This window comes from Pinus tabuliformis, chromosome 5_1 (assembly GCF_031772625.1).
Source record: "Pinus tabuliformis cultivar Carrire ecotype Pingquan chromosome 5_1, CPIR1, whole genome shotgun sequence".
NCBI classification, from domain to species: Eukaryota; Viridiplantae; Streptophyta; class Pinopsida; order Pinales; family Pinaceae; genus Pinus; species Pinus tabuliformis.
This window is the reverse complement of record NC_142305.1, coordinates 313,330,074-313,356,018: the sequence shown is the minus strand read 5'-3', so window position 1 is coordinate 313,356,018 and position 25,945 is coordinate 313,330,074. Positions and strand designations below refer to the sequence as shown.

General features: G+C 42.0%; 2 protein-coding genes across 2 annotated transcripts in view; one reads left to right on the top strand and one right to left on the bottom strand.

Moving 5' to 3' along the window:
• NRPA1 (nuclear RNA polymerase A1) overlaps positions 1-25,945 on the top strand; it is a 471,665-nt gene that overhangs the window by 155,302 nt on the left and 290,418 nt on the right. Inside the window, exon 9 of the mRNA XM_089432122.1 lies at positions 257-532. Within this exon, the coding sequence (XP_089288248.1) occupies positions 257-532 (276 nt within the window). The remainder of the gene's footprint in view (positions 1-256; positions 533-25,945) is intronic.
• LOC149164617 (uncharacterized) lies at positions 17,975-21,392 on the bottom strand. The gene is made up of 2 exons (XM_089430941.1): positions 19,043-21,392; positions 17,975-18,882 (listed from the first exon to the last, which is right to left on the bottom strand). The coding sequence occupies exons 1-2, from the start codon at positions 20,841-20,843 to the stop codon at positions 18,242-18,244; spliced, it is 2,442 nt and encodes an 813-aa protein (XP_089287067.1). The 5' UTR covers positions 20,844-21,392; the 3' UTR covers positions 17,975-18,241.

Below are 25,945 nucleotides of genomic sequence, written 5' to 3'. Positions count from 1 at the left end.
ATTTTCCAAACTCATTCAATATTCTTACGGAAGACTATAACCAAACATTTGTCAATTGGGTGTAGTCATGCTGGTCTGTTTTTAGATTTCATTGGAATTTCAGATTTGCTGTTGGTTGTATTTTTTTGACTGTAAAGTTTTTGATTGTGGATATTGTAACCTTAATGGTTTCTTTTTGAATTTGAGATGTGAATGTTTTACCATTTAAGTTTGAAATTTTAAAGGCAGTGTCCTTAGATTTTATTTTTATGTACAGAAAGTGACTCATTGGAATGTCGAGAAACTAAGGCAAGCTGTGCGAAATGGTCCTAATGTCTATCCTGGAGCAACACATTTTGAGGATGAACAAGGGATTGTCCATTTATCCAGTGTTTTGCAATACCAACGCAATTCTATTGCTAAGAAATTACTTTCTACACCTGGAGCAGCCTCATCTGGTGGGTCAGGACAGAACATAGACTCTGCAAAAATTGAAGGAAAGACTGTCTATCGTCATCTTCAAGATGGAGATATACTTCTCGTTAATCGACAGGTGAGGAAGTTTATGATTACATGACTTCAGAATAACATGTTATGACCGGGACACTGTCGTGCTGTTCACTATGTGCTATATGATAATTGCTTCATTAGAAGCCTCTTTATGTACTCTCTTGTAAGAGTGTATACTTGTTCTCTTTTCATTTTCAAACTTCCAGAAAAATGTATGTTTGTTGAAACTTTGTTGGCAATGCCTTCTCTACTGTTTTAGAAATTGTGTTTTTGACATTTCTGGTGAGTATTGATTATTCTTTTTAGAAGTGTAGAAGAGAGGCCAACAAAATAATGTGAGAAATTTTTGAGCATGTGAAATTTTGTGAGGAATATTGTGTGTAAGAGAAGACTGTTGTTTTGAGTGTCACTGTGAAGGACAGAAAGGATATTAATGATTGCCAATAACAAAAAGCTATCAATGTTTCTTGGAAAGTGAATCATGTAATTCTGTATATATTGATAGATACATAGATATATAAGTGGATATATATGATTGAAGTATGAACATGGAGATTGAAGTATGAACATGGAGGGCTGGGTTATGCTTGTGGAGCAGGTATCATACGTGTATATGAGTATATTAAGTTATGGACACACACAGCATGAAGTTGCAGAGAAGGTAAGAAACAATAAGATAATTTTATTAATGTCAAACAAGGACCACAGTATGTAGGTCAGCAGGACTCAAAATTACATCTAATGTTAGTATCTAGTGGGACTAAAAGAGCAGCTCCTATTGCTACTCTACGGACAGCTGAATAAGAGCTAAGTACATAGCTTGAAGAAACATATAAGATATAATATAATTTTATTAAAATGTCCACGAGGCCAGCTGGTCTATGAATACTTTATTTCTCATTACAATCTTTTTTCCACGAATGAAAGAAAAATGAAGTGTGTGGAAGAGATGAGATCTCATATGTGCGCATATCTGGAAGAATTGTGGACCCCAAAGATGAGTTATTGACTCAGTTTGGGTTGGATATAAGCAACATTTCTCCGATGTGTATCATGCTTTACAGTCTCCTTGCTGTGTCCTCTACATGGTTCTCCTGGATGTGGCTTCACAATTACTGTTTTATAATGCTTTCCCCTTCCTAATGTGGGCATATGCTTCACAATGGAGTAGGAACTGTTGCTAGTGTCTGTCTGTCCTTTACCATATAACTGGCATGTTCTTCTCTGCCACTGCACCCGAAATTCCTTCCATCTTCCTTTCTCACAGCTTGGCCTAAGCAAGCTTATTGTTATTTGGGCCAACACGTGTTTTTTACTATAGGGTATTTAATTTTTGGTATTCTTTCACTCTAATTTCTCCGTTCAGCTTTGTTGACCCCAATAATGTCTCTTGCTACTGAAGGGTTAAGATCCAGTGAGACTCAATCACACTGGCCTGTTACCAGCTGCTTCATTGCATAATCACTGATCAGAGGACCTTCCATATTTAGTTTCGTCACATTCCAGGAAACTGCTATTTTGAGCATATCTGTTTTTTTTCTGATATTCAGATCATCAGGGGCCTACATATCAGACTTGACTATATTTTCTTGATCCTGGTGAAAAGGTGAGTCCACTAGGACCGTTTTCCCTCAGATCTGGAATTGCACATTTTCCTTTGCTTTTTTGTAACTATGGGCCAGTATGTTATTTGGCCAAAAATTGTGTTTACATGTTTTTTTGGGAACACTGCCTTTTTGAGGCATGATTGAAATTAGTAACTGTGTATTTGGCAGTTGCAGGTACTGGTCATGGTTCATAACTAGCAACTGAGGGGTTGTCTGAGTTTGCTTTGCATGGAAAAGTGAGGATTTGAGTAACATCTTTGTCATTGTTTTGTGTTGAAATTTGGTACCGGAGGACAGGTGGTTCCCTAAGGCTTTGATCTTTGGCCTAGGGAAAAGTGTCCAAAAGAATTTAATTTTTCTTCTAAAGTGACTTTATAATTTTTATAAAGTAAAATCTAATTTAAAAGTGACTTTAAGTGATAAAGTTACTAAAGTCTAATTTTAAAGTGACTTTAATAAAGTAAATGTAAAATTAGAAAGGAAAAGTGACTTTGGAAATAAATGACTAAGTGGGTCTTTATTAAAGTGGGGTGAATTAAAAAATAGAAAGTAGATTTAAATGAGCATTTAATCTTAGCCCTAGTCTCAATCTATTTCAACCATTGGATTTAGGGATTCCCTAAAAGTCACTTAGGGTTAGATTAAAGGAGGAAAAGGTCATTCATTCTTTCATGAGCAGATTGAGAGAAGGAGAGCAAGAGAGCAAGGGAGATTTCTGGACAGAGAGGAGAAGGAGACAACAGCTTGGCACACATTCCAAGGCAGCGTTTTAGCAAGTCCGTACAGCTGGGTTAGCACACAGTGAAAGGCAGATATTGGGCACGATTTTCTAGAAATCCGTACAACAGTTTTTGTGGATGCCGTACACCAGATTTGGAGGAGGCCGTTCAGCAGTTTCAAGGAGGCCATACAACAGTTTTTGTGGAGGCTGTACAACAGATTTTGAGGAGGCCGTACAATAGTTTTCAAGGAGGCAGTACAGCAGGGAGGCCGTACAACAGTAAAAGTTTGCTTGCTGATTTTTTGCTGAATATTTCTCTTACTGTAAAAAGCATTTTACAGAACTAAGAAGGAGCTTTCGAATTGGTTTTCCCTAAGAGTTGTAGGGGGTTTTTCTAGGGTCACCTTGACCAAAAATCACTGTGTTTAAGTGAGTTAAATGGCTATTTGTATGTGTTGATTTTTATTTCTGCATTTTCCAGCATTCTGTAATTTTTCCAGAATTTGTATTTTCAGCAAAATTTATTTTTCAGTTGTTGAATGTATAGATATGGGAAAGGGCATTTAACTATTTTGGAGAAATAAGGTGAAACTGAAAACCGGGGTGGGAAATGAGAAATTTTTACATGGTATCGAAGCTTAAGTGCTGAAGTGCAGTTTGGGATAACAAAGAGGAAAATTATAGCCTACTGATTTTTCACTCAGAAAATTCCAGCACGCTGATTTTTCACAAACATCAGTTTTATCTTTACTACAACAGTGCTATTTTTCAGTTTTAGGACAGCAGGATGTCATTGGGATTGAGGGTGGAGGATAGGTTGGATGGGCATACAAATTGCAGCGTTTGGAAGGAGAGAATGCAGAGAATCTTTAAGGAGGCAGAAGTCTGGGACATCATGGTGCATACCACACAGAACCCTGTTGTTGTGCCTACTGATGCTACTCAGTTGGCTGCTTATAATAGATAGAACAACAAGGGTAAGAGACTGATTCTAGACGGAGTCAAAGACCATTGCATTCCTCATGTGAGAGGAAAGAGAAATGCCCATGAGATGTGGACTGCATTGTCCAATATCTACCAGAGTACCAATGAGAACCGAAAAATGGTCCTGAAAGAGAAGCTGAAGACCATTAAGATGGGCAATGATAGTGCAGCTGGATATCTCACAAAGATTACTAATGTGAGAGATGAGTTGGCAACAGTTGGAGAGGTCATTTCACCCACTGAGTTGGTGTGGATTGCAGTGAATGGCCTCCCCCGTTCATGGATAAACTTTGCTGATGGGGTTTGTGCACGTGAAACCCTTCCCACATGGGAGAGGTTTTGGGATGATTGTATTCAGACAGAGATCAGGAAAGGTCAGCTTGGGGCAACCAAGCCAGTTGAGCAGGATGAGGGTGTAGCACTGTTGGCAGGAGGCAAAAAAGGCAAAGGGAAGAAGCAGGCTTCCACAAGCAATGGTGGGGGCAAAGGCAAAGGTAAAGGTAAACAGGGTAACACACAGAAGGACTATTCCAAGGTGAAGTGTTGGAATTGTCAAAAGATGGGACACTATGCAGTTGTGTGTCCGGAGAAGAAGAAGAAGGGGAAGAACCAGAGCATGGTAGCTTCAGCAGAGGTTGAGGACTTTGCAGATCGTTATGACCGGGAGTTTGCGTTCACTGCGTGTAAGTCCTCTAGTGCAGGATCACCTGCCACACAGGTTCAGAGGGAGCAAGCTTTTCCCTTGATTAGAAGAGCATCTTCGGGTAACTGGTATGTGGACAGTGGGGCTTCACGTCACATGACAGGAGTCCGTGAGTACTTCTCAGAGCTTTCAGGGAGTGGCACTGATATAGAGGTAGTACTTGATGATGACAGAATTGTTAGAGCAGTCGGTGTGGGGACATTGACATTTCAGAGGGAGTCCAAACCTCCCTTGAAGGTGTGAGATGTTCTTTATGTGCCAGGGATGAGGAAGAACCTCATATTCGTCTTAGCTTTGGAGGATAGAGGATATGAGGTACTATTCAGGGGAGGACAGGTGTTGATGTATCCCAGGGGCACTCCAACTGATTCAGCTAGAGTGATAGGTGTACGCCATGCAAAGGTGTACAAGTTTGCATTCCAGCCCCTTTTGGCATTGAGCAGTAGTACCGACAACAAAGCTAGCAATTTTGAGCTGTGTGAGATTTGGCACCGCAGGATGGGGCATATGTATCATGGAGCCTTGAGGACCTTGCGGGAGATCACTACAGGTGTGCCAGATTTTAGTATTGATCACTTTGATACTTGCAGAGGATGTGCGATGGGCAAGTTTGCCAAATCCTCTTTTCCCAGCAGTGACAGCAGAGCGATTGGGATTCTTGATTTGATTCATTCTGATGTGAGCGGTCGGATGTATCATGTTTCCTTGAGTGGATATGAGTACTATGTTTTATTCATTGATGATCACTCCAGGAGGACCTGGATTTATTTCTTGAAGACCAAGAGTGAGGTCTTCAAGCGGTTTCAGGAGTTCAAAGCTCTTGTGGAGACACAGACAGGTCGGAAGATCAAGTCCCTGAGGTCGGACAATGGGGGAGAGTACACCCTTGGAGAGTTTGTTGACTATTGTGCGGAGGCAGGCATTAGGAGGGAGTTCACTGTTCCTTACAACCCCCAGCAGAACGAGGTTGCAGAGAGGAAGAACAGATCCATCGGAGGGGCTGCCAAAGCCATGTTACATGATCAGGGGTTGCCATTGTTCTTGTGGGCAGAGGCCTGCAACATAGCTGTTTATTTGCAAAACAGGAGTCCGCATCGTGCCTTGGGGCACATGACTCCGGAGGAGGCTTTTTCTGGGAAGAAGCCTGATATTGGTCATCTTCGTATCTTTGGGTGCATTACATACTCCTACATACCCAAGGAGAAGAGGACCAAACTAGAGCCCACCGCAGAGAAGGGTATCTTTGTGGGCTACAGTGAGACCTCAAAGGCCTTTCGGATTTACATTCCTGCACAGAGGAAAGTTGTTGTCAGGTGGGATGTGAAGTTCGAGGAGGACAGGGCCTTTAGGAGATCACGGGAGTTAGAGTATCTGGATCAGCCAGACCCTCAGCAGCAGTTGAGTCAGTCGCAGGGATCCAGTGGGCAGGGATCAGGAGGATCCGGAGGTACATCTATGAGGATGTCGGGTCCGTCAGTGAGCAGTGGCTCGCCGAGCTAAAGGGGTGGTGCTCCGGGCAGCATGCAGAGCAGTTCACAGAGCAGTTCACTAGGGAGTCCACTGATGGATAGTTCACACGGTACCTCAGCTTCTACAAGTTCAGGTGTAGGCAGGAGGACAACACACAGACAGTCAGGAGTTTAGGCTCTTGATGATGATGATGATTAGGAGTTTCATTCTCCAATGGGAGAAGTACGCTTAGGGAAAAGGAAGCCCAAGTGGCTTCAGAACACCTTAAGAGATGCAACATCTATTGCTGAGCCTAAGAGGCCGGTCAGAGAGAGTAGACCACCTGAGACGTTTTGTAGCTATATGGCAATGGCTACCAGCATCCTTGACTCTGAGCCTTCTAGCTATGAGGAGGTAGCTAGCCAGCAGGTCTGGAGAGAGGCCATGCAGGAGGAGTATTCTTCTATCATGAAGAATGATGTTTGGGAGGTGGTGCCGAGGCTTGAGGGCAAATCTGTGGTTACTTCCAGATGGATTTACAAGGTAAAGCATGCTGCAGATGGCAACATTGAGAAATTCAAAGCGAGGTTTGTGGCTAGAGGGTTCTCCTAGGTAGAGGGAGTTGATTATGAGGAGACCTTCGCTCCCGTGGCTCGATATACTTCGATCTGCTCCATTATATCGATAACAGCAGAGATGGGTTGGAAGATCCACCAGATGGATGTGAAGACTGCATTTCTCAATGGCTTCATACAGGAGGAGGTGTACATTGAGCAGCCACAGGGCTTTGAGGTGCATGGGAAGGAGTCCCATGTGTGCAGACTGAAGAAGGCCCTTTATGGCCTGAAGCAAGCTCCCAGAGCTTGGTACTCCAGGATAGATACGTTCTTGCAGGGGATGGGTTTCACAAAGAGTGAGGCAGATCCGAACCTTTACTAAATTTTTATAGGTGAGGAGCCTCTCATTTTGGTGCTGTATGTGGATGACTTGGTCATTACAGGTGCAGAGAGACTCATAGAGCATTGCAAGAGAGATCTTGCAGTGGAGTTTGAGATGAAGGACATCGGCTTGATGCATTACTTTTTGGGTTTGGAGGTGTGGCAGGAGGAGGGGCATTTCTTCCTGGGGCAGGGGAAGTATATTGTGGACATCCTTGGCAGATTCCACATGGAGGATTGTAAACCCATTTCGACACCGATGATCACCAACTGGAAGAAGCTTCATGCTTCGGGTTCCGAGTTGGTGGATCCCACATTGTACAGGCAGTTGATTGGTTCTTTGATGTATTTGGTCAATACTAGTCCAGATATTTGTTTTGCATTCAACACGATGAGTCAGTTTATGTGTGAGCCTAGGAAGGTTCACTGGGTGGCTGCAAAACACATTTTGCGGTACTTGCAGGGGACAATGGATTATGTTCTGGACTACAGGCAGGGGGATGGAGTGAGATTGGCAGGTTATACTGATTCTGATTGGGCAGGTTGTGCTTCTGATAGGAAGAGCACTTCAGGGTGTTGTTTTGGGTTGGGTTCGATAATAGTGTCATGGTTCAGCCGGAAGCAGCAGTCAGTAGCAATGAGTTCAGTGGAAACAGAGTATATGGCAGCCAGTCTAGCTAGTTGTGAGGCCATCTGACTTCGCAAGATGTTGTTTGGCTTATTTGGTCAGCCGTTGAGACCTTCAGTGATTTACTGTGATAATCAGAGTTGCATTAAACTCACGGAGAATCCAGTATTTCGTGACAGGTCAAAGCATATCGGGATCAAATACCATTTCATCAGAGACTGTGTTCAGAAGGGCGCTGTGAAGCTTGAGTATATTCCCACTGATGAGCAGGTTGCAGATATTCTTACCAAAGCCTTACCACGGGGCAAGCATGACTACTTCAGAGACAAGATGGGTGTGGTGAGGAACACCTTCCTTGGTAAGAGGGAGTGTTGAAATTTGGTACCGGAGGATAGGTGGTTCCCTAAGGGCTTTGATCTTTGGCCTAGGGAAAAGTGTCCAAAAGAATTTAATTTTTCTCCCAAAGTGACTTTATAATTTTTATAAAGTCAAATCTAATTTAAAAGTGACTTTAAGTGATAAAGTTACTAAAGTCTAATTTTAAAGTGATTTTAATAAAGTCAATGTAAAATTAGAAAGGAAAAGTGACTTTGGAAATAAATGACTAAGTGGGTCTTTATTAAAGTGGGGTGAATTAAAAAATAGAAAGTGAGATTTAAATGAACATTTAATCTCAGCCCTAGATCTCAGTCTATTTCAGCCATTGGATTTAGGGATTCCCCAAAAGTCACTTAGGGTTAGATTAAAGGAGGAAAAGGTCATTCATTCTTTCATGAGCAGATTGAGAGAAGGAGAGCAAGAGAGCAAGGGAGATTTCTGGACAGAGAGGAGAAGGAGACAACATCTTGGCACACATTCCAAGGCAACATTTTAGCAAGTCCGTACAGCTGGGTTAGCACACAGTGAAAGGCAGATATTGGGCACGATTTTCTGGAAATCCGTACAACAGTTTTTGTGGAGGTTGTACAACAGATTTGGAGGAGGTTGTATAGTAGTTTTCAAGGAGGCCGTACAACAGTTTTGGTGGAGGACGTACAACAAATTTTGAGGAGGCCGTACAACAATTTTCAAGGAGGCCGTACAGCAGGGAGGCCGTACAGCAGATTTGGAGGAGGCTGTACAACAATATTGCTGTTCTATTTTGTTGTTTGCAAGTTTTCCAGTTGGCTGTGAGGCACGGAAAACGAGATAAGTTGTAAAAGTTTGCTTGCTGATTTTTTGCTGAATATTTCTCTTACTGTAAAAAGCATTTTCCAGAAATAAGAAGGAGCTTTCGAACTGGTTTTCCCCAAGAGTTGTAGGGGGTTTTTCCAGGGTCACCTTGACCAAAAATCATTGTGTTTAAGTGAGTTAAATGGTTGTTTGTATGTGCTGATTTTTGTTTCTGCATTTTCCAGCATTCTGTAATTTTTCTAGAATTTGTGTTTTCAACAAAATTTATTTTTCAGTTGTTGAATGTATGGATATGGGAAATGGCATTTAACGATTTTGGAGAAATAAGGTGAAACTGAAAACCGGGGTGGGAAATGAGAAATTTTTACATTTTGTGTATCAAGCTAAGACTTGACATGGATCTGAATTATGTGTCTGGGAAAATTTTCATGGATTACGTCTTTAAAGTCAAAAGTTGTAAAGTCATTAATTTATTAAACCCTCATTTAATTATTGTAATCACATGAAAAGGGGGTTGAATTGTTTTAATGAGAGAGGGAACTTTTACTAAATATCTTCATGAACAAAGCTAGAGAAAAGCAAGATTTTTCCAGTTCATGGAGGAGGTACGAAAAATGGATTTTTATTGACGTTTCCATCGAATGAATGAGTAAAGAAAAGAAAACTTTCTACTTTTGTCAAAACAATTGAGCTAAAATGCCCATTCGGCCTTTTCCTTGAGGATTTTGTTATTCTTTTGGAAAAAGAATTCTTGGAGGTTAGCCAAGGTGAGAGCACACTATTAGAGGAGGACACACAAGTAGTTTGAGTCTGGTAACAACAATGAAGAAAGAGTGCAAGTACAGAACATAGTCATAACCAGAATTATTCACATGGATCAACACAATAGGTATAGGAAAATTGGCAGTGTACTAATCAAGATCAGCAATGGAAGATTTTGATGTGACAGGTCCTACAGTTTTTGATAACCAACAAAGGTCGAGTTGAAGGGAGGTCTCGTGTTTTCTCTCTCTTGTATGACTTTGTAGTTTGAAACTGCTGTCATTTCATCATAGTGCTGCACATATAAATTGTTGAAATTCTATGGCAAGTGCAGTAGAATACAATTTTATGCTAGATAATTACTTCCTAATAATTTTCAAATAGTATTTTTATGCCGCTGCTATCATTGAATAGTTATACTCAGAAAATCTCAACAATAAATGCAGCGGAAACAGTAAACATCATAGAAAGATAGCCATGCACAATAAACACAATAATTTTTACCTTGAGAAACCCAACCTTGGGAGAAAACCTAACAATCTTTTCTTGAGGAGAAATTGTCTTTTAAGCAAGTTTGAAAATCACAATTTTTTTCTAAAAATCTGTGTCAATAATCCAAGACAAATACCAGTCAAACCTGGTCAAACATCAAGTCAACACTAGTCAAACCAGTCAAAATACACAGAAGTCAACACTGGCCAAACTGTCAGCCTACAGTCAAATTTGGCCATGCAATCAACTCAGTCCTCCAGTCAACGGTCTTCAGTCAACTTTGCTTGCGGTCAACTGGGACTGCAGTCAACTCTGTAGTCAAACCTACGGTCAAATCCACACGTGCTGCCTGCAGTCAAACTCGCATTTGTGGCCTTTAACGACTTGGTCAAACAACGGTCAAAAAGATTTGGCCAATGCTGGTCAAAGCTCGTTCAACCTTAGTCAATGTGGCCTGGTCAACTTGTCCTTCTTTCTCACACGGGTGGATGTCTAAGAGAGTCAAAATGATGAAAATGATCAAGACAACAGATTTCTCCTTTAGCTGAATTTCTCCTCCACTAGAAAAGATTCAATGAGCTTGCTATGTTGATTCATTTGCCTCGCATATGCTTGTCTGTTTAAGTAGAGCTCTAATGTTGAGTAGACCCCATTAGGCAAAACTTCATCACAAAGTGACCCTTCACAAATGGAGCCTACATGTCAACTCAACATTAGACTAGAATTGTTTACTCCATTGTTGGGTGAAAAACTCCAATCAATAAATAATTCAAACCCGCTTTGTAGGAAATAGATCACTGCATCTCGAAGCACAATGTGAGTATCGTGGGCCATTTACCCCTATCATGGCCCAATGTGTAAATGTATCAATCTCCCTTAGTCAAATCAACAGACCCAACCAAATCAACATGGCTTCTTGGGAGAAAGTCTACCCTTGGGCCATTCACCCTTAGCCAAATCAACATGGCCCCACTAAATCAACATGGCTCCTTGGGTGAATGTGCCATTCCCCCACTAGTCAAATCAGCGTGACCTCGTGGGAGATTGTTTGCTTGATCTTGCAAAAACATCAACACTTCCTCTCAGCAAGGGAGACATTTTGCATCACGCCAAGCTTGTCTTTGAAGTATACAAAGTTCGCTCTAGACAGAGGCTTGATGAGAATGTCTGCAATCTGCTCGTATGTGGATATGTACTGGAGCTTCATTGCTCCCTTCTGCACCATGTCTTGTATGAAGTGATATTTGATCTCAACTTGCTTCGACCTGCGATGAAAAATTGGATTCTCCTGGCTCTACATCTCTTGATCATCTGAAGGATGAACAACTAGAATAAAGGGACCTGTACCTGCATCCTTCAGAGCCTCCTGCTCCTCCCTCTCAAACACCAATCACTCTTGCTGAGTCTATGCTTGAGTAACTAGGCCATAGAAGAACTTGTCCATCTAGACATGCAACTCTATAACTTCTGTCCTCCAATGCTAAAACAGAGAGCAAGTTCTTCTTGAATCCTGGTACAAGCAGTACATCTCTCATGTGTAGATAATTTTCGGACTCTAGCTAAAACAATGCTGATCCAACCCTTTTCACTTTATACTTGGCATTATCTCCAAGTTCCTATTGAAAAATGTGTAACTAGGTTCGGTATTCATAATTATGAAATGTATTCTTAATGAAAAATAAATTATTATTATTATTGGAGCATGGGTTTCATGCTCAAGTTCTTTTATTTTATAGGTCAAGCACCCATAGAGTGCTTCAAGGGTTTGTCCTAGGTATAAGAGTCATTGTCATATATTGAAGACCCTATGGGCACATTGTAAATTGTAAATAAAAATTTATTTTTTCTTTAAAGTGTCAAAATACCTCCAAGATCAAGTCGGCCTACATGAAGAACCACATCCACCCTTGAAGAAGCCTATATATAAGAGGAAATCGTCCTCCATTTGGATCACTCACTCACTCATCTCTTATGCGAAGAAGCAAAAGAAGAATAAGTCAAGAAGGAAGTGCGAAGAAGTGGAAGTCGAAGTTTCTGGGCCTTATCTATTCTTTTGGGAAGATGGAAGTTAGGGTTTTCTGTGCTGGATCTTCTAGGGTTCGATTTTGGAAGGAGAAGAGAAGGGAAGGGAAGTGAAGGTCTCTTAGGGCATCCTACTAGCCCTAGGACTCAAGTCTAGGCAAGCGAAGTCAATAGGAAGGCTATTATAGGGAGATTAAAGTCTCCTAAAGTAGCAACAACGGTTGTTGGGGAGCAGAATTTCGGATCTGGTGCGAGGTCGAAGATATTGTAGCTGGAGGCCATGGTAGACTCGATCTTGGAGGGTATTTGTTTGAGTCTAGGTCATGGTATTCGTCAATTGAAAGATTTAAAAGATAAAGAAGAGATTTACGGGTTTTCCCCTCAAGAGGAGGGGTTTAGGGCCTAGGCCTTGGCGTGTGGCCTATATACTGTGTTGGAAATACTGGGGGGGTGAATCAATATTTCAATTCAATTGATACTTTTACCAGTTAGATAACATATATTTAGAACACAAAATGAACAATAAGAATAAATGCTTTTATTAATTTCTTTTTTATAATAAATCAAGTACAATATATGTAGGGCTCAAACCCTAGATGAAGGCATCGATCTTCATTCTCCCAGGCTCCAACCTGTATTAGCCAAGCACTAACTTGGACTTCCAGGGCTCCAACCTTGTCAATTTTGAGGCACCAACCTCAAGGGCTCCAACCCTATATTGGTTCAGGCTCCGACCTAGTTTCTCGAGGATTCCAATCGTCTAGGGCTCCAACCCTCTCCTCCAAGGCACCAACCTCATCTTTTCGAGGCTGCAACCTCTTGGGTTGCAACCCTTACTGTACTTCGTCAAGATGTATTTGGTTATACTTCACGACTCCCAATGTCTTCTTCAACAAGCCTTGTCAATCTTCAGCCATGCCTTCCCTTAGTCTCCACGTCACGTCATATATGACAACCTTGTCTTCTTAGAAGGTATCGCCACTGCTCTTCATGTCACCTATAAACAAAATCTCCAAGGTTACCTCATGATGGCTTCATGCACCATGGTCTTCAATTATCTCCACAAAGCTTCAATATGTTGCTTCACAAAGTTCTCCAACTTTGCCCTATTTTGTTCTCAATAGAAAACTTCAACAAGCTCTATTTGTCCAATCCCAATAAATCAACACATTGACCACGACAACTACGACAACTTCGACCACGATAGCTTCGACCACAGTAGCTTCAACCACGACAACTACGAAAGCTTCAACTATGACAGCTGTGACAACTTCGACCACAACAATTACGACAACTTCAACTAGGACAGTTGCGACATTTTCGGCCACGGAAACTACGACAACTTTGACCACGGTAGCTTCAACCACGTCGACTACGACAACTTCAACTATGACAACTTCGACCACGACAACTATGACAACTTCGACCACAACAACTATGACAACTTCGACCATGAAAACTACGACAGCTTCGACCACAACAAGTACAACAACTTTGACCACGACAACTACGACTACTTCAACCACGGAAACTACTACAACTTCTTTGCTCCTATCGAGAACATATGGCGGACTATTTAACCCAAGAATAATTCCACAAACTTGTCTTGCTTGCTTTTCTAAGCTGCGGTTGCTTCTTTACCTCTTTTCTTGTCTCCACCGAAAAATCTGAGCTTGAATGGATGAATTTAGGTTTATATTTATAGTGGTTTTTCCATATTCTCAAGAGATACGTCTCTTTGCCAAGAGGGTTATGAGCCTACTTGAGCCAACTTGGACAGTTTGACAATTTTTGACATATGTTGAATTCAAAATTTGATTTCTCTTCAACGGTAAGGAATTTGGGGGCGTGTAATAGCTCGTTAGAAAGAGGAAAAAATCCTCTACACTCCTATGCGAATCCCATCCTTAAGTAGGGTCATTATACCACCAATAAAATTATTTTTGTGAGACTGTCATTATTATTTTATTTATGGCAACCATTAGGATTTTAGTTTTAGGCATCCAATGTTTAGGGCTCCTTCTTTATAGAATTAGGTCATCAAGCTGATTAGAATTAGGGCTTCTTTAAAGATATCATGGGCATTAACAAGATTAGGCTACCTTTTCAATATGTATTCATGGGCATCTTCATTTAAGGCTTCATCATCAATGATCTAAGGCTTTTCATGGACATTAGGGCAAGGGCTTCTTCATTAGGGTTAGGGCTTCATACACACAGGCTTCCCTTCATGTATCTTAAGGGCATCATAAGTATTAGGACTTGCATTAATGTGTTAGGAATAAGGCATCTTCTAGAGTGTTATGGGCATTTAGATTATGCATCACCAATCTAGGGCATAAATGTACTTAGGGTTTTGTCATGTAGTTAGGGAAACATCATGAAAGGGTTTAAGGCATGTATCACAAGAATATTTGCTATCTCCAACAATGCCATATTGACATCAATGACAACCTTGACCAACATACTGTGTCACTGTTCTCACTGTTTTGGTAGTTGTTTGATGTATTGCACATTGGAATAATAGCAAACAAAGCTAATAAGTAAAAGGTAACAAAAATAGTTATCAAGTTAAGAGAATTAACATATTCGTTGCCCTATTGAATTCTCAAAATGGTATCAGAGCTTTGGTTCTTTAAGGGCATCATTAAGATCTCCTCTACGATGAAGAAGTTCATCAAGAAGATTGCAAGCCATCTCAAGAATGGTGTCAAGAAAGCATGGAGTCTCTTATTCTCTTCAAAGAAGGCATCAATCAATGAAAGGGATGAAGGTCTCTTTTCAGCTCTCTCTGGTACATTCCAAGACGAAGACATCTGGGTAATTAATAATGGTGCATTGAGGCACATCACTGGTCACTCCAACCATTTGAAGACCTTATCAAGAGGAAAATCTGCTTACTCTGTGGAACTTGGAGACAACAAAAGCTATCCGGTGAAGGGCATTGGATCAACTTCCATAAAACTCAAGGATGAAAGCAACATCCACCTCAACAACATTCCATTTGTTCTAGGTTTTCACAAAAATTTATTTTCTATTTCAAGTTTAGAAGATAAAGGAGATAGAGTAGCCTTCATTGATGGAAAGGTAGTTGTTTGGGGAAAGGACTCAAGCATAGATCAAGCTAAAGTTATTGGTATTCGAGAACGAAGGCTTTACAAATCAATATCTCCTATAAACCAAGCCCTAGTTCACTCTGAGATTAGTCCATGTGAACTTTGGCATCGAAGGTTTGGTCATCTACATTTGAAAATTCTTCCAACTTTAAATTCCATAGTAGACGGAATCTTGAATGTAAAGGAAGATCATGAAGGTGTTTGCAAGGGATGTACGTTGGGCAAAAATACCAAGAGACCATTTGGAAGCACTACTTCGCAGTCTAAAGAAATCTTGGATGTCATTCACTCTGATGTGTATGGCCCATGACTCAAAAATCACTTGGAGGCCATCAATACTATGTCACATTCATAGGTGATCATTCAAGAAAGACTTGGGTTTACTCAATGAAAACCAAGGATGAAGTATTTACAAGATTTCAAGAATTCAATGCTGAAGTGGAGAACCTTACAGAAAGAAGAATCAAGATATTGAGATCTAATAATGGAGGAGAATATACATCCAAAGAGATTATAGCATTCTGTAAGGAGTCTGGGATTAAGAGGGAGCTGGTAGTCCCATACAATCCCAAACAAAATGGAGTCGCAAAAGAAAGAACAGATCCATTGAAGAAAGTGTAAAAGCAATGTTACACGATCAAGATCTACCTAAGTTTCTGTGGGGAGAGTCAACTAAGACAGGGGTCTACATTCAAAATCGATGTCCTCACAAATCTCTAGATAACAAAACTCCAGAAGAAGTATTCACTGGGAAGAAGCCATTTGTAGATCATCTCCGAATCTTTGGGTGCCTTGCGTATATTCATATACCAAAGGAAAAAAGAAAGAAGCTGGATCCTTCCGGTAGGAAAGGAATATTTGTTGGGTATAGTAACTCATCAAAGGTCTATAGAGTCTATATGAAAGATGGACATCACATTGAAGTTAGTCGTGATGTCATATTCGATGAGAGTATAGCATTCAAGAAGTCAAAAGAACTTTCCATAGATTCTGATGATGAAGAACTTCCAATATTTGAGGAGGAAGCTAACAAGGAAGGAGAAGGGTCACACCATTGTTACACAGAATTTTGTCACACCTCCTGTTCACTTCCTGTTCCATATCCTGAAGTGCCAAAACACTGACAACTATGCAGCATATCCATCATGATATACAGACCAAAACCTCCTTGAAGAACCAAAGGAAAGCTGCCTTGAGTCAATTTTGAAGAAGATTTAACTAAAAACCTAATTTTTAGGGTCAGCGCGTTTTGCTCCACTACCTGCCCATGCTGACGGCAGGTTTCACTGTTTTACCCTAGCGCTGCCCGTGCGGGTTTTAATATGAAAACCTGCGTTGAACCTTTTTTGGTAGGTTTTCCCAAACTGGAGGAGAAGCTTCATGCACTAGAAACTTTGAGAACAACGAGCTGGATATTGGTTGTTGTTGATATGGTCAAGCTCTCCCATTTGAGCCTCTTGATTTTATCTTAATGGGCTTTCCCCTTGAGATGTGGACCTTCCTCCCTCTTTTGTGGATCCCTAACTCCCTCTCCCTTCCTATAAATCAACTCCCTTCCATCCCCAAATGGTTGGTCATTGATTGCCTGCATTCCTATATTGAGATTATGCCGAAATGCTGCTCATTCTAACTTGGAGGAGTGCTTGAAGGGTCTTTGCTTGGACTTGGACATCCACCAAAAGGAGGTCTCCAACATTAAGGCATAGGTAGTATGCTTCCCCTTTTAGCTTATTAATATATACATCTGATGTTCACTTTCCATAATTGTGTGATTGTTTATGCTTTTAGCTTTATACTTCTTGATCTATTAAGTAGTTTATGTTTGTTGTATGCCATATATGCTTGTGTATCTTGCATAGCTCTTTGATCTTCCTTGCAGGTACTCGGTGTTGATTTGGGGTAGCATCAGATGTGCTCTAGCCACGAAATTTGGTGGAGAGGTTGGGGCACATGAGATATCCAATACCCAGAAAGGGTTTTGGCAGATTCTAAACAGATCAAGAGATATTAAAATAATTAATATTTTATTGGAGTCCCTAAGTCTAAACCTAGGGAAAATAAAATATTAATGTGTATTAATATGAATCTGTGTTAGAATGGTCCAAAAGACATGATTCAAGCCAGATCTAATCTTAGCTGTTGATTAGGGACTTAATCTCGGCTGTTGAGATGTCAACAGGAAAAGTATAAGAGGAGGCTTGAGGGTCACTTGGAGAATACACTAGAGTGATTAGTCATTTTATTCTCTAGAGCGGGGTTTGCTAAGAGATAGAATCAGTGGTTGGGAGAGCAGCTAAGGGGCATTGAGTACAGAGAAACAGAGAAGGCAGGGATTGTGTCGGTAGAGCAGCGCAACAGCCAAGGAGAGTGACGCAGAGCCAACAAGGGCCACGCAGAGGCATCCAAGTGCTGCGCAGAGCACCAGAGAGGCCAGCGTGTCTAATGCAGAGGCCCAGAAAGCTGACGCAGGGCCTCCTGGGGCTGATGTAGGCCAAGAAAGGCTGACGCAGGGCCAACGTGAGACAAGAAGGGGCTGATGCATCCAGATTGGGCATATGCTGGGGTTGCAGAGCAGTTTTCTGCTGAGGAGTTGCCAAAAGGATTTTCCGAGGTTGCAGCCAGGAGATTTCTCTCAAATTGTGAGGTATAGTTGCTAAGGAAATTCTCTGTTGGGTAGGCTAGTTTTGACACCTAGATTGTACTCTGATATTGCTTAATAAGAAAACCTCCAGATAGCTGCACCGGTTTTCCCGCATTGGGTTTTTCCGGCGACCAATGTTTTACAACTCGGACTCGGATTCGGACTCGGCCGAGGATCGACTCGGACTCGGATTCGGACTCGGTAATGACTCGGCCGGCTCGATTTCAATGACTCGGTCGTTGTAAAAAATACATTAAATATTTATTTTTTTATAAAAAAACATAATTTTAAATATTTTAAACATAATTTTAAAGATTTTCATTCAAGTTTCCAAACACACAACATTATAATATACATGGAAGACAACATATGATCAAAGTAGGCTCATGAACCAATCCATTATATCAAAATGGTACGGTGGTACCCAATGGCAATAGTAAATACATAGTCAACTGTAGTCTGTCATACATGATCAAAGACTCAAGAGTCAAAACAAAATACAAATAACCAAGGAGGCTAGTAGCTACTGCCAGAGGAGCCAAGATCATCTCGACCAATCTCTGGATCATCATCATCAGAGTCAGACAAGGGGCCCCATGGCTCCTCCTCATCATCATCGTCTCCAACTGCAACTGTAGAAGTGGTGCCAGTACCACTAGGCTGTGCAGCAGATGCAAGCTGAGATAGAGTACAAATGCGGCTGCGCTTCTGTCGTGGCTGAGCAGAGGAAGCACCCACAACTGGAGTCATACTAGCTGGCTGTGAGACTGAGGCTGGTGGATTGGGATCTGCATTCAACTGAACACGCTGCAGTGGATCTCCAACATCAATTTCATCAAGATCCTCATCAGGATCAAACTCTGGTAGATGACTCTCCACTACCCAATCTGATGTTGGATCAATGTCTTCCAACACAATGGGATCTGAATCAGGTCTTTTGTTCAGCAATTGGTTCCGTCTGAGCCGAAGGTTGTATTGGACAAAAACTAGATCATTCAACCGTTTTTGCTCCAAACGGTTTCTCTTCTTTGTGTGAATCCTCTCAAAGACAGACCAATTGCGCTCACACCCAGATGCACTGCAAGTTTGACTCAAAATACGAATTGCAAACCTTTGCAATTCAGGGCACTGGCCACCAAAGGCCTCCCACCATTGTGCTGCAAAAAACATAGGAGTGTAATGAATTATGAGTTAGATGAAGGCTGAAGTTCAACAAAATTACAAATTATATCTAACTTTCAAATTATAAATGATTTAACAAACTTTAATAAAAAAAGTAAAACCATTAAGAAATTGAAAATTGAAATTTTTGTTTACCTGGCTCATCTGCTTCTCTTGCAATCTTTGCTAGGTTCTTCCCAAAGGTACCTGTTGCATTGCTGAAGGATGTGACCTGCTGATGTATCAGCAGCTGATCAGACTCCGATGGGACCATGCGCTCAATGCAATCAACCAGTCCATCTCTGACCTCCCCCCTCAAAGCTCCTGACTCCTTAGCTTTATAATGATACCGTGGGTTCAAAAAATACCCAGCTGCATGTATAGGGCGATGGAGTTGATTGTTCCATCTTTCATCAATGATTGCCCAAATGGGCCCATACTTTGCCACTCTATCCTTGTATGCTGTCTTTATTTGCTCCTTTGCTTGATCCATAGCCTCATAAATGAAGCCCATAGCCAACCTTTCCCCATCCACCAACCGCAACACCTTAACTAGTGGCTCAGCAACCTTCACAATCTCTGCTGCCTTTCTCCAAAAAGTTTCCTCATGGACTTTCCTTTTCAATTCTCTGCCTTCTGGTTTGTTAGACCAACTGCTTTGATTCCAATCATCACTGGAAAACATTTTTTGCAAGTTTCTATGTTGGGAAAGCATAGATTGCAATGTCAAAAAATGTGTAGCAAATCTAGTGATGGCAGGCCTAATAATATCCTTGCCTCCAGTGTGTTTCCTCATGAGACTCAAAACCAGTGTATGATTGTAGATAAATTTTGTTATGCTTTTGGCATTATCTACAGTGTTTCTGACCCAATCTAATTTTCCAATATCCTCAAGCATGAGGTCTATGCAATGTGCAGCGCATGGGGTCCAAAAGATGGTCTTGTGTTTTTCCTCTAACAGTCTACCAGCAAGAACATAGTTAGAGGCATTGTCTGTGATGATTTGAACAACATTAGCCACCCCCACATCCTGAATAACCTCATCCAATAGCTGAAACAACAAGTGGCCATCTTTTACCTTATCAGATGCATCAACTGATTTTAAAAACATGGTTCCCTGTGGGCAGAAGACAAGAAAGTTTATGATGGTACGGTTTCTTTGATCAGTCCATCCATCTGACATGATGGTACACCCTGTTCTTGCCCATGATTCCTTGAAATCTTGCAAATACTCATTAATTGATGTAATTTCTTTCTGCAAACGAAACCCCCTTAGCTCTTGCATAGTAGGGCCTTTGAAGCCTTTTCCAGCAGCATGTATGGCCTCAAACATAGGCTCATAATATGGTGAACGAGCAGCATTAAAGGGGATATCAGCATCATACCACCATCTAGCTATGTAGTCACAAGCAGTCTCCCTCAATTCTTTCTTCCAATGGTCATCTAAAGTGGGCTGAGCAAGACTTTTACTAACTTCAGGACCATGTGCATCTGATGGAGAGGAGCCTGAGTGAGTGAAAAAACTTTTGATAGTCCCATCACCCTTCATTCTACCCTTTCCCTTATCTTGAACAGAAGCAAAAGAGGGAGGAACATAACGGAAAGGGTTTGATGCATCAGTTTGAGGGATAGAGGAAGAACCCTCAAACTCATAGTGGGGGTTGGCAGCCATCATTCTTTGTATCTCCCTCTTCCTCCCAATTTCAGCCTGTATCTCTTTTTGCCTAGTCTTTTCTGCATTAAATTTTTCAAAGCTTTCCAACAAATTCTTTCTAATCTCCCCAATTTCATTAGATTTACATGCAGTAATATTGCCTTTAATCCCTGCCAAGTGTTGTTTCAGCCTATTAATCCCCCCAGGACCTGACTTAATTTTCCTATGGCAAAACTTGCAACACATCTCATCATCAACCATTTCAACATATGCCCAAGCAGGATCTTTTGCTCTAGGTGCCATTTTTTGACTAGGAAAACAATCTGAAAATGAAAAAAAAAAAAAAAAATTGATTCAATGTTCATTTATTTGACTAAAAACACTCTCTAAGCTATCTTGATATGCACCTAAAATTTACTAAGTAAAAACAGATTTATAGAGGTGGAAAAAAATACCTCCAGGCACAAACTGCCTCCTCAAGCTTGCTCCAAAAATCAGCTCCTCAATGCTGCTCCAAATGGCTGCCCAAGAAGCTCCTCACTCCAGCTACAATGCTCCTCCAAGACTCCTCACTGCTGCTCCAAAACAAGCTCAAGAACTGCTCACTAACTCTCAAAGAAGACTCTCACTCAAATGCATAAGACTGCTGTGAGTGAAATGAGAGCATTTGGCTGTCTTAAATAGAGTTTGGGAGGGGGAAATGGACCCCAAAAGCATTAAACAAATCACAATAAACCTTTCAGCTCCACAAACCCTAACTAACTTTATAAAAAATCAGCAAAAAATCGATTTTTTTTTGGTAATACGCTGCCCCAGCCGGTTATGAGTGAAACGGCCGAGTCAATACGGACCCGGCCGGGTTGACCGGGTCAGCTATGACTCGGCCGGGTCATTGGATGACCCGGCCGAGTCATAGCTGACCCGGTCAACCGAGCCGGGTCAAGGGCCGGGTCACATGTTTTGGCAATGAAACGGAACGAAACGGCCGTTTCCGTTTCGGTTCGGCCGTTTCGTAAAACTATGCCGGCGACATTGGTCCAAAAATAATGGTGTCATGTGGTGTGTTTGTTCTTGTTTCTTTTAGCTGTTGATCTGTAATATGTTGAGCATGCATTGGTGTTTATTTTCAGTATTCACTTTGTAAATAACTTTTTAAAGAAAAATAACAAGTAGGTAGGAATAAATCAGAAAAAGTGCATGAAGGGTTTGTAAACTAAGTAAACTTAGAAACTTCAACATGGTATCAGAGCGTGATTGCAGATCACAGGAGGACTAAAAGACATCAGCTGAGCGGAGCAATAGTAGCAGAAAACAACTGTCTCGAGGTGACAGAAATTGTTTCTAGTAGCGCAAAAGCCAAGAAGTGTGACACAGAGCCAGCCAGAGCCACGCAAAAGAAGCCAGGAGCTGCACAGAGCCTTAGAGAGGCCAGTGTTGCTGACGCAGAGGGCCAGAGGGCTGACGCAGAGCATCCCAGGGTTGACGCAGACCCATTTGGGGTGATGCAGAGCTACCGTGAGGCAGAGTGGGGTTGATGCAGTTCACAGAGAGGCAGTTGCTGGAGTCTAGAAGGCTGCAGAAATATTGCAGAGTGGAGCTGGTGAGGTATTGTAGTCAGAACATTACTTAACAAAGCAGGGCTAGAGGAGTTGTTACAAAGGGTTTCTTGCCGAGGAACCTGGATCAGCAGTGCAATTGCACAAGACGATCAGAGTAGGGGGCATCTCGACAAGCGGCAGAAGGATTTCCAGGAGGGAAATCAGGACTCAGAGGGAGTCCAGAAGAGAACTTCCAGATGGGAAGTAGAGACTCAGAGGAGTCGAACAGAGAACTTCCAGGAGGGAAGTAGAGGAGCGTCATGGCACTACACCGGGTAAAAGATCAGGATAGACTGGACGGAGCATCGAACTTCGCAGTCTGGAAGGCCAGAATCTTATCAGTGCTTGACAGGAATCGTGTCAAGAACTTCGCCTTGAAGGTTATAGCTATCCCAGTCGACCCCAATGATAACAACAAGTATGAAGAGGCGATGGCGAGGGCCAAGTGCGTTATCCTTGACGGGGTCAAGGATCATGTGGTACCAAATATAGCCAAGAAGGAAACGACAGTTGAGATGCGGGAGGCTCTCGAGAACCTGTACCAGCATACATTTGTGCAGAGAAGAATGTTGCTCGAGAACAAGATGAGGTCGTATTAGATGAAGAATGGTCAATTGATTGACTCCTCCCTCGGAGGACTAAATGAGATCCGAGACCAGTTGACTGCTATAGGAGCGACATCGGATCAAGAGCTTATGGTGAGAACATCCCTGAATGCTGTCTCAGAAGATTGGGAAGTGTTTGTCCAGAGTATCTTGGGCAGAGGGACGCTCCCGCCTTGGGACGAGATGTGGGCAACTCTAGGAAGAGATCAGATGATAGTCGAAGATAGGTAGCAGCAACAAAGGGATCAAGGTCAAGCAGGAGGAGTAGGATGTGGCCCTAGCATTTGAGGGAAAGCAGGAGAAGCGGAGGAAGAAGGATCTCTCCAAGATCAAGTGCTTCCACTGTGGGGAGATGGGTCATTATGCCACCCAGTGCCCAAGGAAGAAGAGTAAGGGAGAGTCTTCCGAGACTAAGGCAGTGCCAACACGGGCAAAGAAGGAAGTTTTGAGAGACGATGACTCTACCATGAGTGCACATGCACCACTTGAGCGGAAGTGGGCAGACATCGAGTTGTAGTCAGGTGGACTATAGGCAATGAGGGGCAGGATCCTTGAGGTACCCAGCCTCTTGGATTAGACCTTGCTATGGGAGCCTCGACGAGGAGTAGCAGGACTGGCTGAGTAGGTAGAGATGGATGCGGATGGAGCGACAGAGGGAGCTACAGTGGAGGAGTCCCGAGACAGCGCAGAGCTAGCAGGTAGCAACAGTGCGAGAGGCACAAGAGTGTTGCACCAGTGCAGGGAGGCACAGAGAGGTGTGCAATAGTGCGAGATGTAGGGAGTTGTTGCTGCAACGAAGCGGTAGAGGGGGAGCACTTGTCAACGACAGAGGGAGCTTCAGCATTAGTGGGTGTCTCTACCCCAACAGGGAGGTTAGTTTGGAGATCAGTTACTTACTTCTCAGTAACTGAGTTGCAGTGCAGTAGTGGGCGACACGATGCAACTTGATGAGAAGAGGTGTAGTGCGGATGCAGTGTTGGGAGAAAGGACCAGCAACAACACGGATGTAGAGGGAGCTGTTGTACAGATGCAACAGTTGCAGTGGCAGAACTATGGGCAGCAGTACAGGAGGAAGCAGTGCAAAGGATGTTGGGCAGGAAGGCCTAGCATCAACACAGGTACAAATGCAGGATGATCAGAGTAGTACTTGGTAAGGAGTATTGCTAGAGCATAGTCTTCGCTAAGAGGGAGTGTTGATTTGGGGTAGCATCGGATGTGCTCTAGCCACGAGATTTGGTGGAGAGGTTGGGGCACATGAGATCTCCAATACCCAGAAAGGGTTTGGGCAGATTCTAAATAGATCAGGAGATATTAAAACAATTAATATTTTTAATGGAGTCTATAAGTCTAAACTTACGGAAAATAAAATATTAATTTGTATTAATATGAATCTGTGTTAGAATGGTCCAAAAGACATGGATCAAGCCAAATATAATCTTAGCCGTTGATTAGGGACTTAATCTCGACCGTTGAGATGTCAACAGGAAAAGTATAAGAGGAGGCTTGAGGGTCACTTGGAGAATACACTAGAGTGATAAGTCATTCTATTCTCTAGATCGGGGTTTGCTAAGAGAGAGAGAATCAATGATCGGGAGAGCAGCTTAGAGGCATTGAGTACAAAGAAACAGAGAAGGCAGAGATTGTGTCGGGAGAGCAGCGCAATAGCCAAGGAGAGTGATGCAGAGTCGGCAAGGGCTCACGCAGAGACAACCAAGTGTTGCGCAGAGCACAAAAGATGCCAGCGTGTCTGACACAGAGGCCTAGAAAGCTGACGCAGGGCCTCCTGGGGCTAACACATGCCAAGAAAGGCTGACACAGGGCCAACGTGAGACAGAGAGGGGTTGACGTAGTCCAGATTGAGCAGACGTTGGGGTTGTAGAGCAGTTTTGTGCTGAGCAGCTGTCGAAAGGATTTTCCGGGGTTTCAACTAGGAGATTTCTCTCAAACTGTGAGGTATAGCTGCTAAGGAAATTCTCTTTTGGGTATGCCTGTTTCAACACCCATATTGTACTTTGATATTGCTTAATAAGAAAACCCTTAGATAGCTGCACCGGTTTTTCCGCATTGGGTTTTTCCGGGGACATTGGTCCAAAAATAATGGTGTCATGTGGTGTGTTTGTTCTTGTTTCTATTAGTTGTTGATCTGTAGTATGTTAAGCATGCACTGGTGTTTATTTTCAGTATTCACTTTGTAAATAACTTGTTAAAAAAAATAACAAGTAGGTAGGAATAAATCAGAAAAAGTGCATGAAGGGTTTCTAAACTAAGTAAACTTAGAAACTTCAACACTCGGACGTGAAGAACAAGTAAGGAGTGAGGCCTGGAGCGAAATAATCAAAGTCATCTCCAAAAGGATTGAGCGATTAGCATCAGAGCGAGGTAGGTTTCTCCTTCTTGTTGCATTTGTTAAACATAAACTAGGAAATTGCATGTTAGTTAGTTTAGTTTGTTGCTAGACCCACTCATTGGGCTAGAGGGATCGCCTCTGTCCGCATATGGATTTATCTTCACAACACCATGAAAAAGAAGGCCAAGTGAACCTGTTCAACCCATGGTCATTCCTGAAACAAGGAAAAGACCTAATTGGTTGAAATCCACACTACTTGATGCAGAAGGTCATGGGGCAACACAAGGATCATTTAGAAAAAGTAAGAGACCCAAGAAATATTTTGGGTATGCTGCATACATGACAAAATTAATAGAAGTAGAACCATCCACCTTTGAAGAGGCTGTAGAAGATCGAGAATGGAAGGATGCCATGAATGAAGAGTTTCAAGCTATAATGAAGAATGGAGTTTGGGATATCGTACCTAGGCTCGAAGACGAATCTATGGTTACTTCCAAGTGGATCTATAAGATCAAGCATGCAACAGATGGAAATATAGATAAGTATAAAGCAAGATTTGTGGCTAGAGGGTTCTCTCAACTTGAAGGCATCGACTATGAAGAAACGTTTGCTCCAACAACAAGATATACAATGATTCGATCATTAGTCTCTCTGGCAACATCGATGGGATGGAACATCCACCAAATGGATGTCAAGAATGCATTTATGAATTGCACTATAGATGTCGGAGTCTATATAGAACAACTCTTGTGATTTGAAGCCAAAGATAGGAAGGCATATGTTTGCAGATTGAAGAAAGCATTATATGGCCTCAAGCAAGCACCAGGGGCACGGTATGCTAGAATGGATGCATAC

Excerpts from the sequence above, each read along its gene's own strand:
- LOC149164617 (XM_089430941.1), bottom strand. The coding sequence starts at position 20,843 with ATGGCACCTAGAGCAAAAGATCCTGCTTGGGCATATGTTGAAATGGTT. Across the intron at positions 18,883-19,042 it reads AAGAGAAGCAGATGAGCCAG|CACAATGGTGGGAGGCCTTT; the intron begins GTAAACAAAAAT and ends TGTTTTTTGCAG.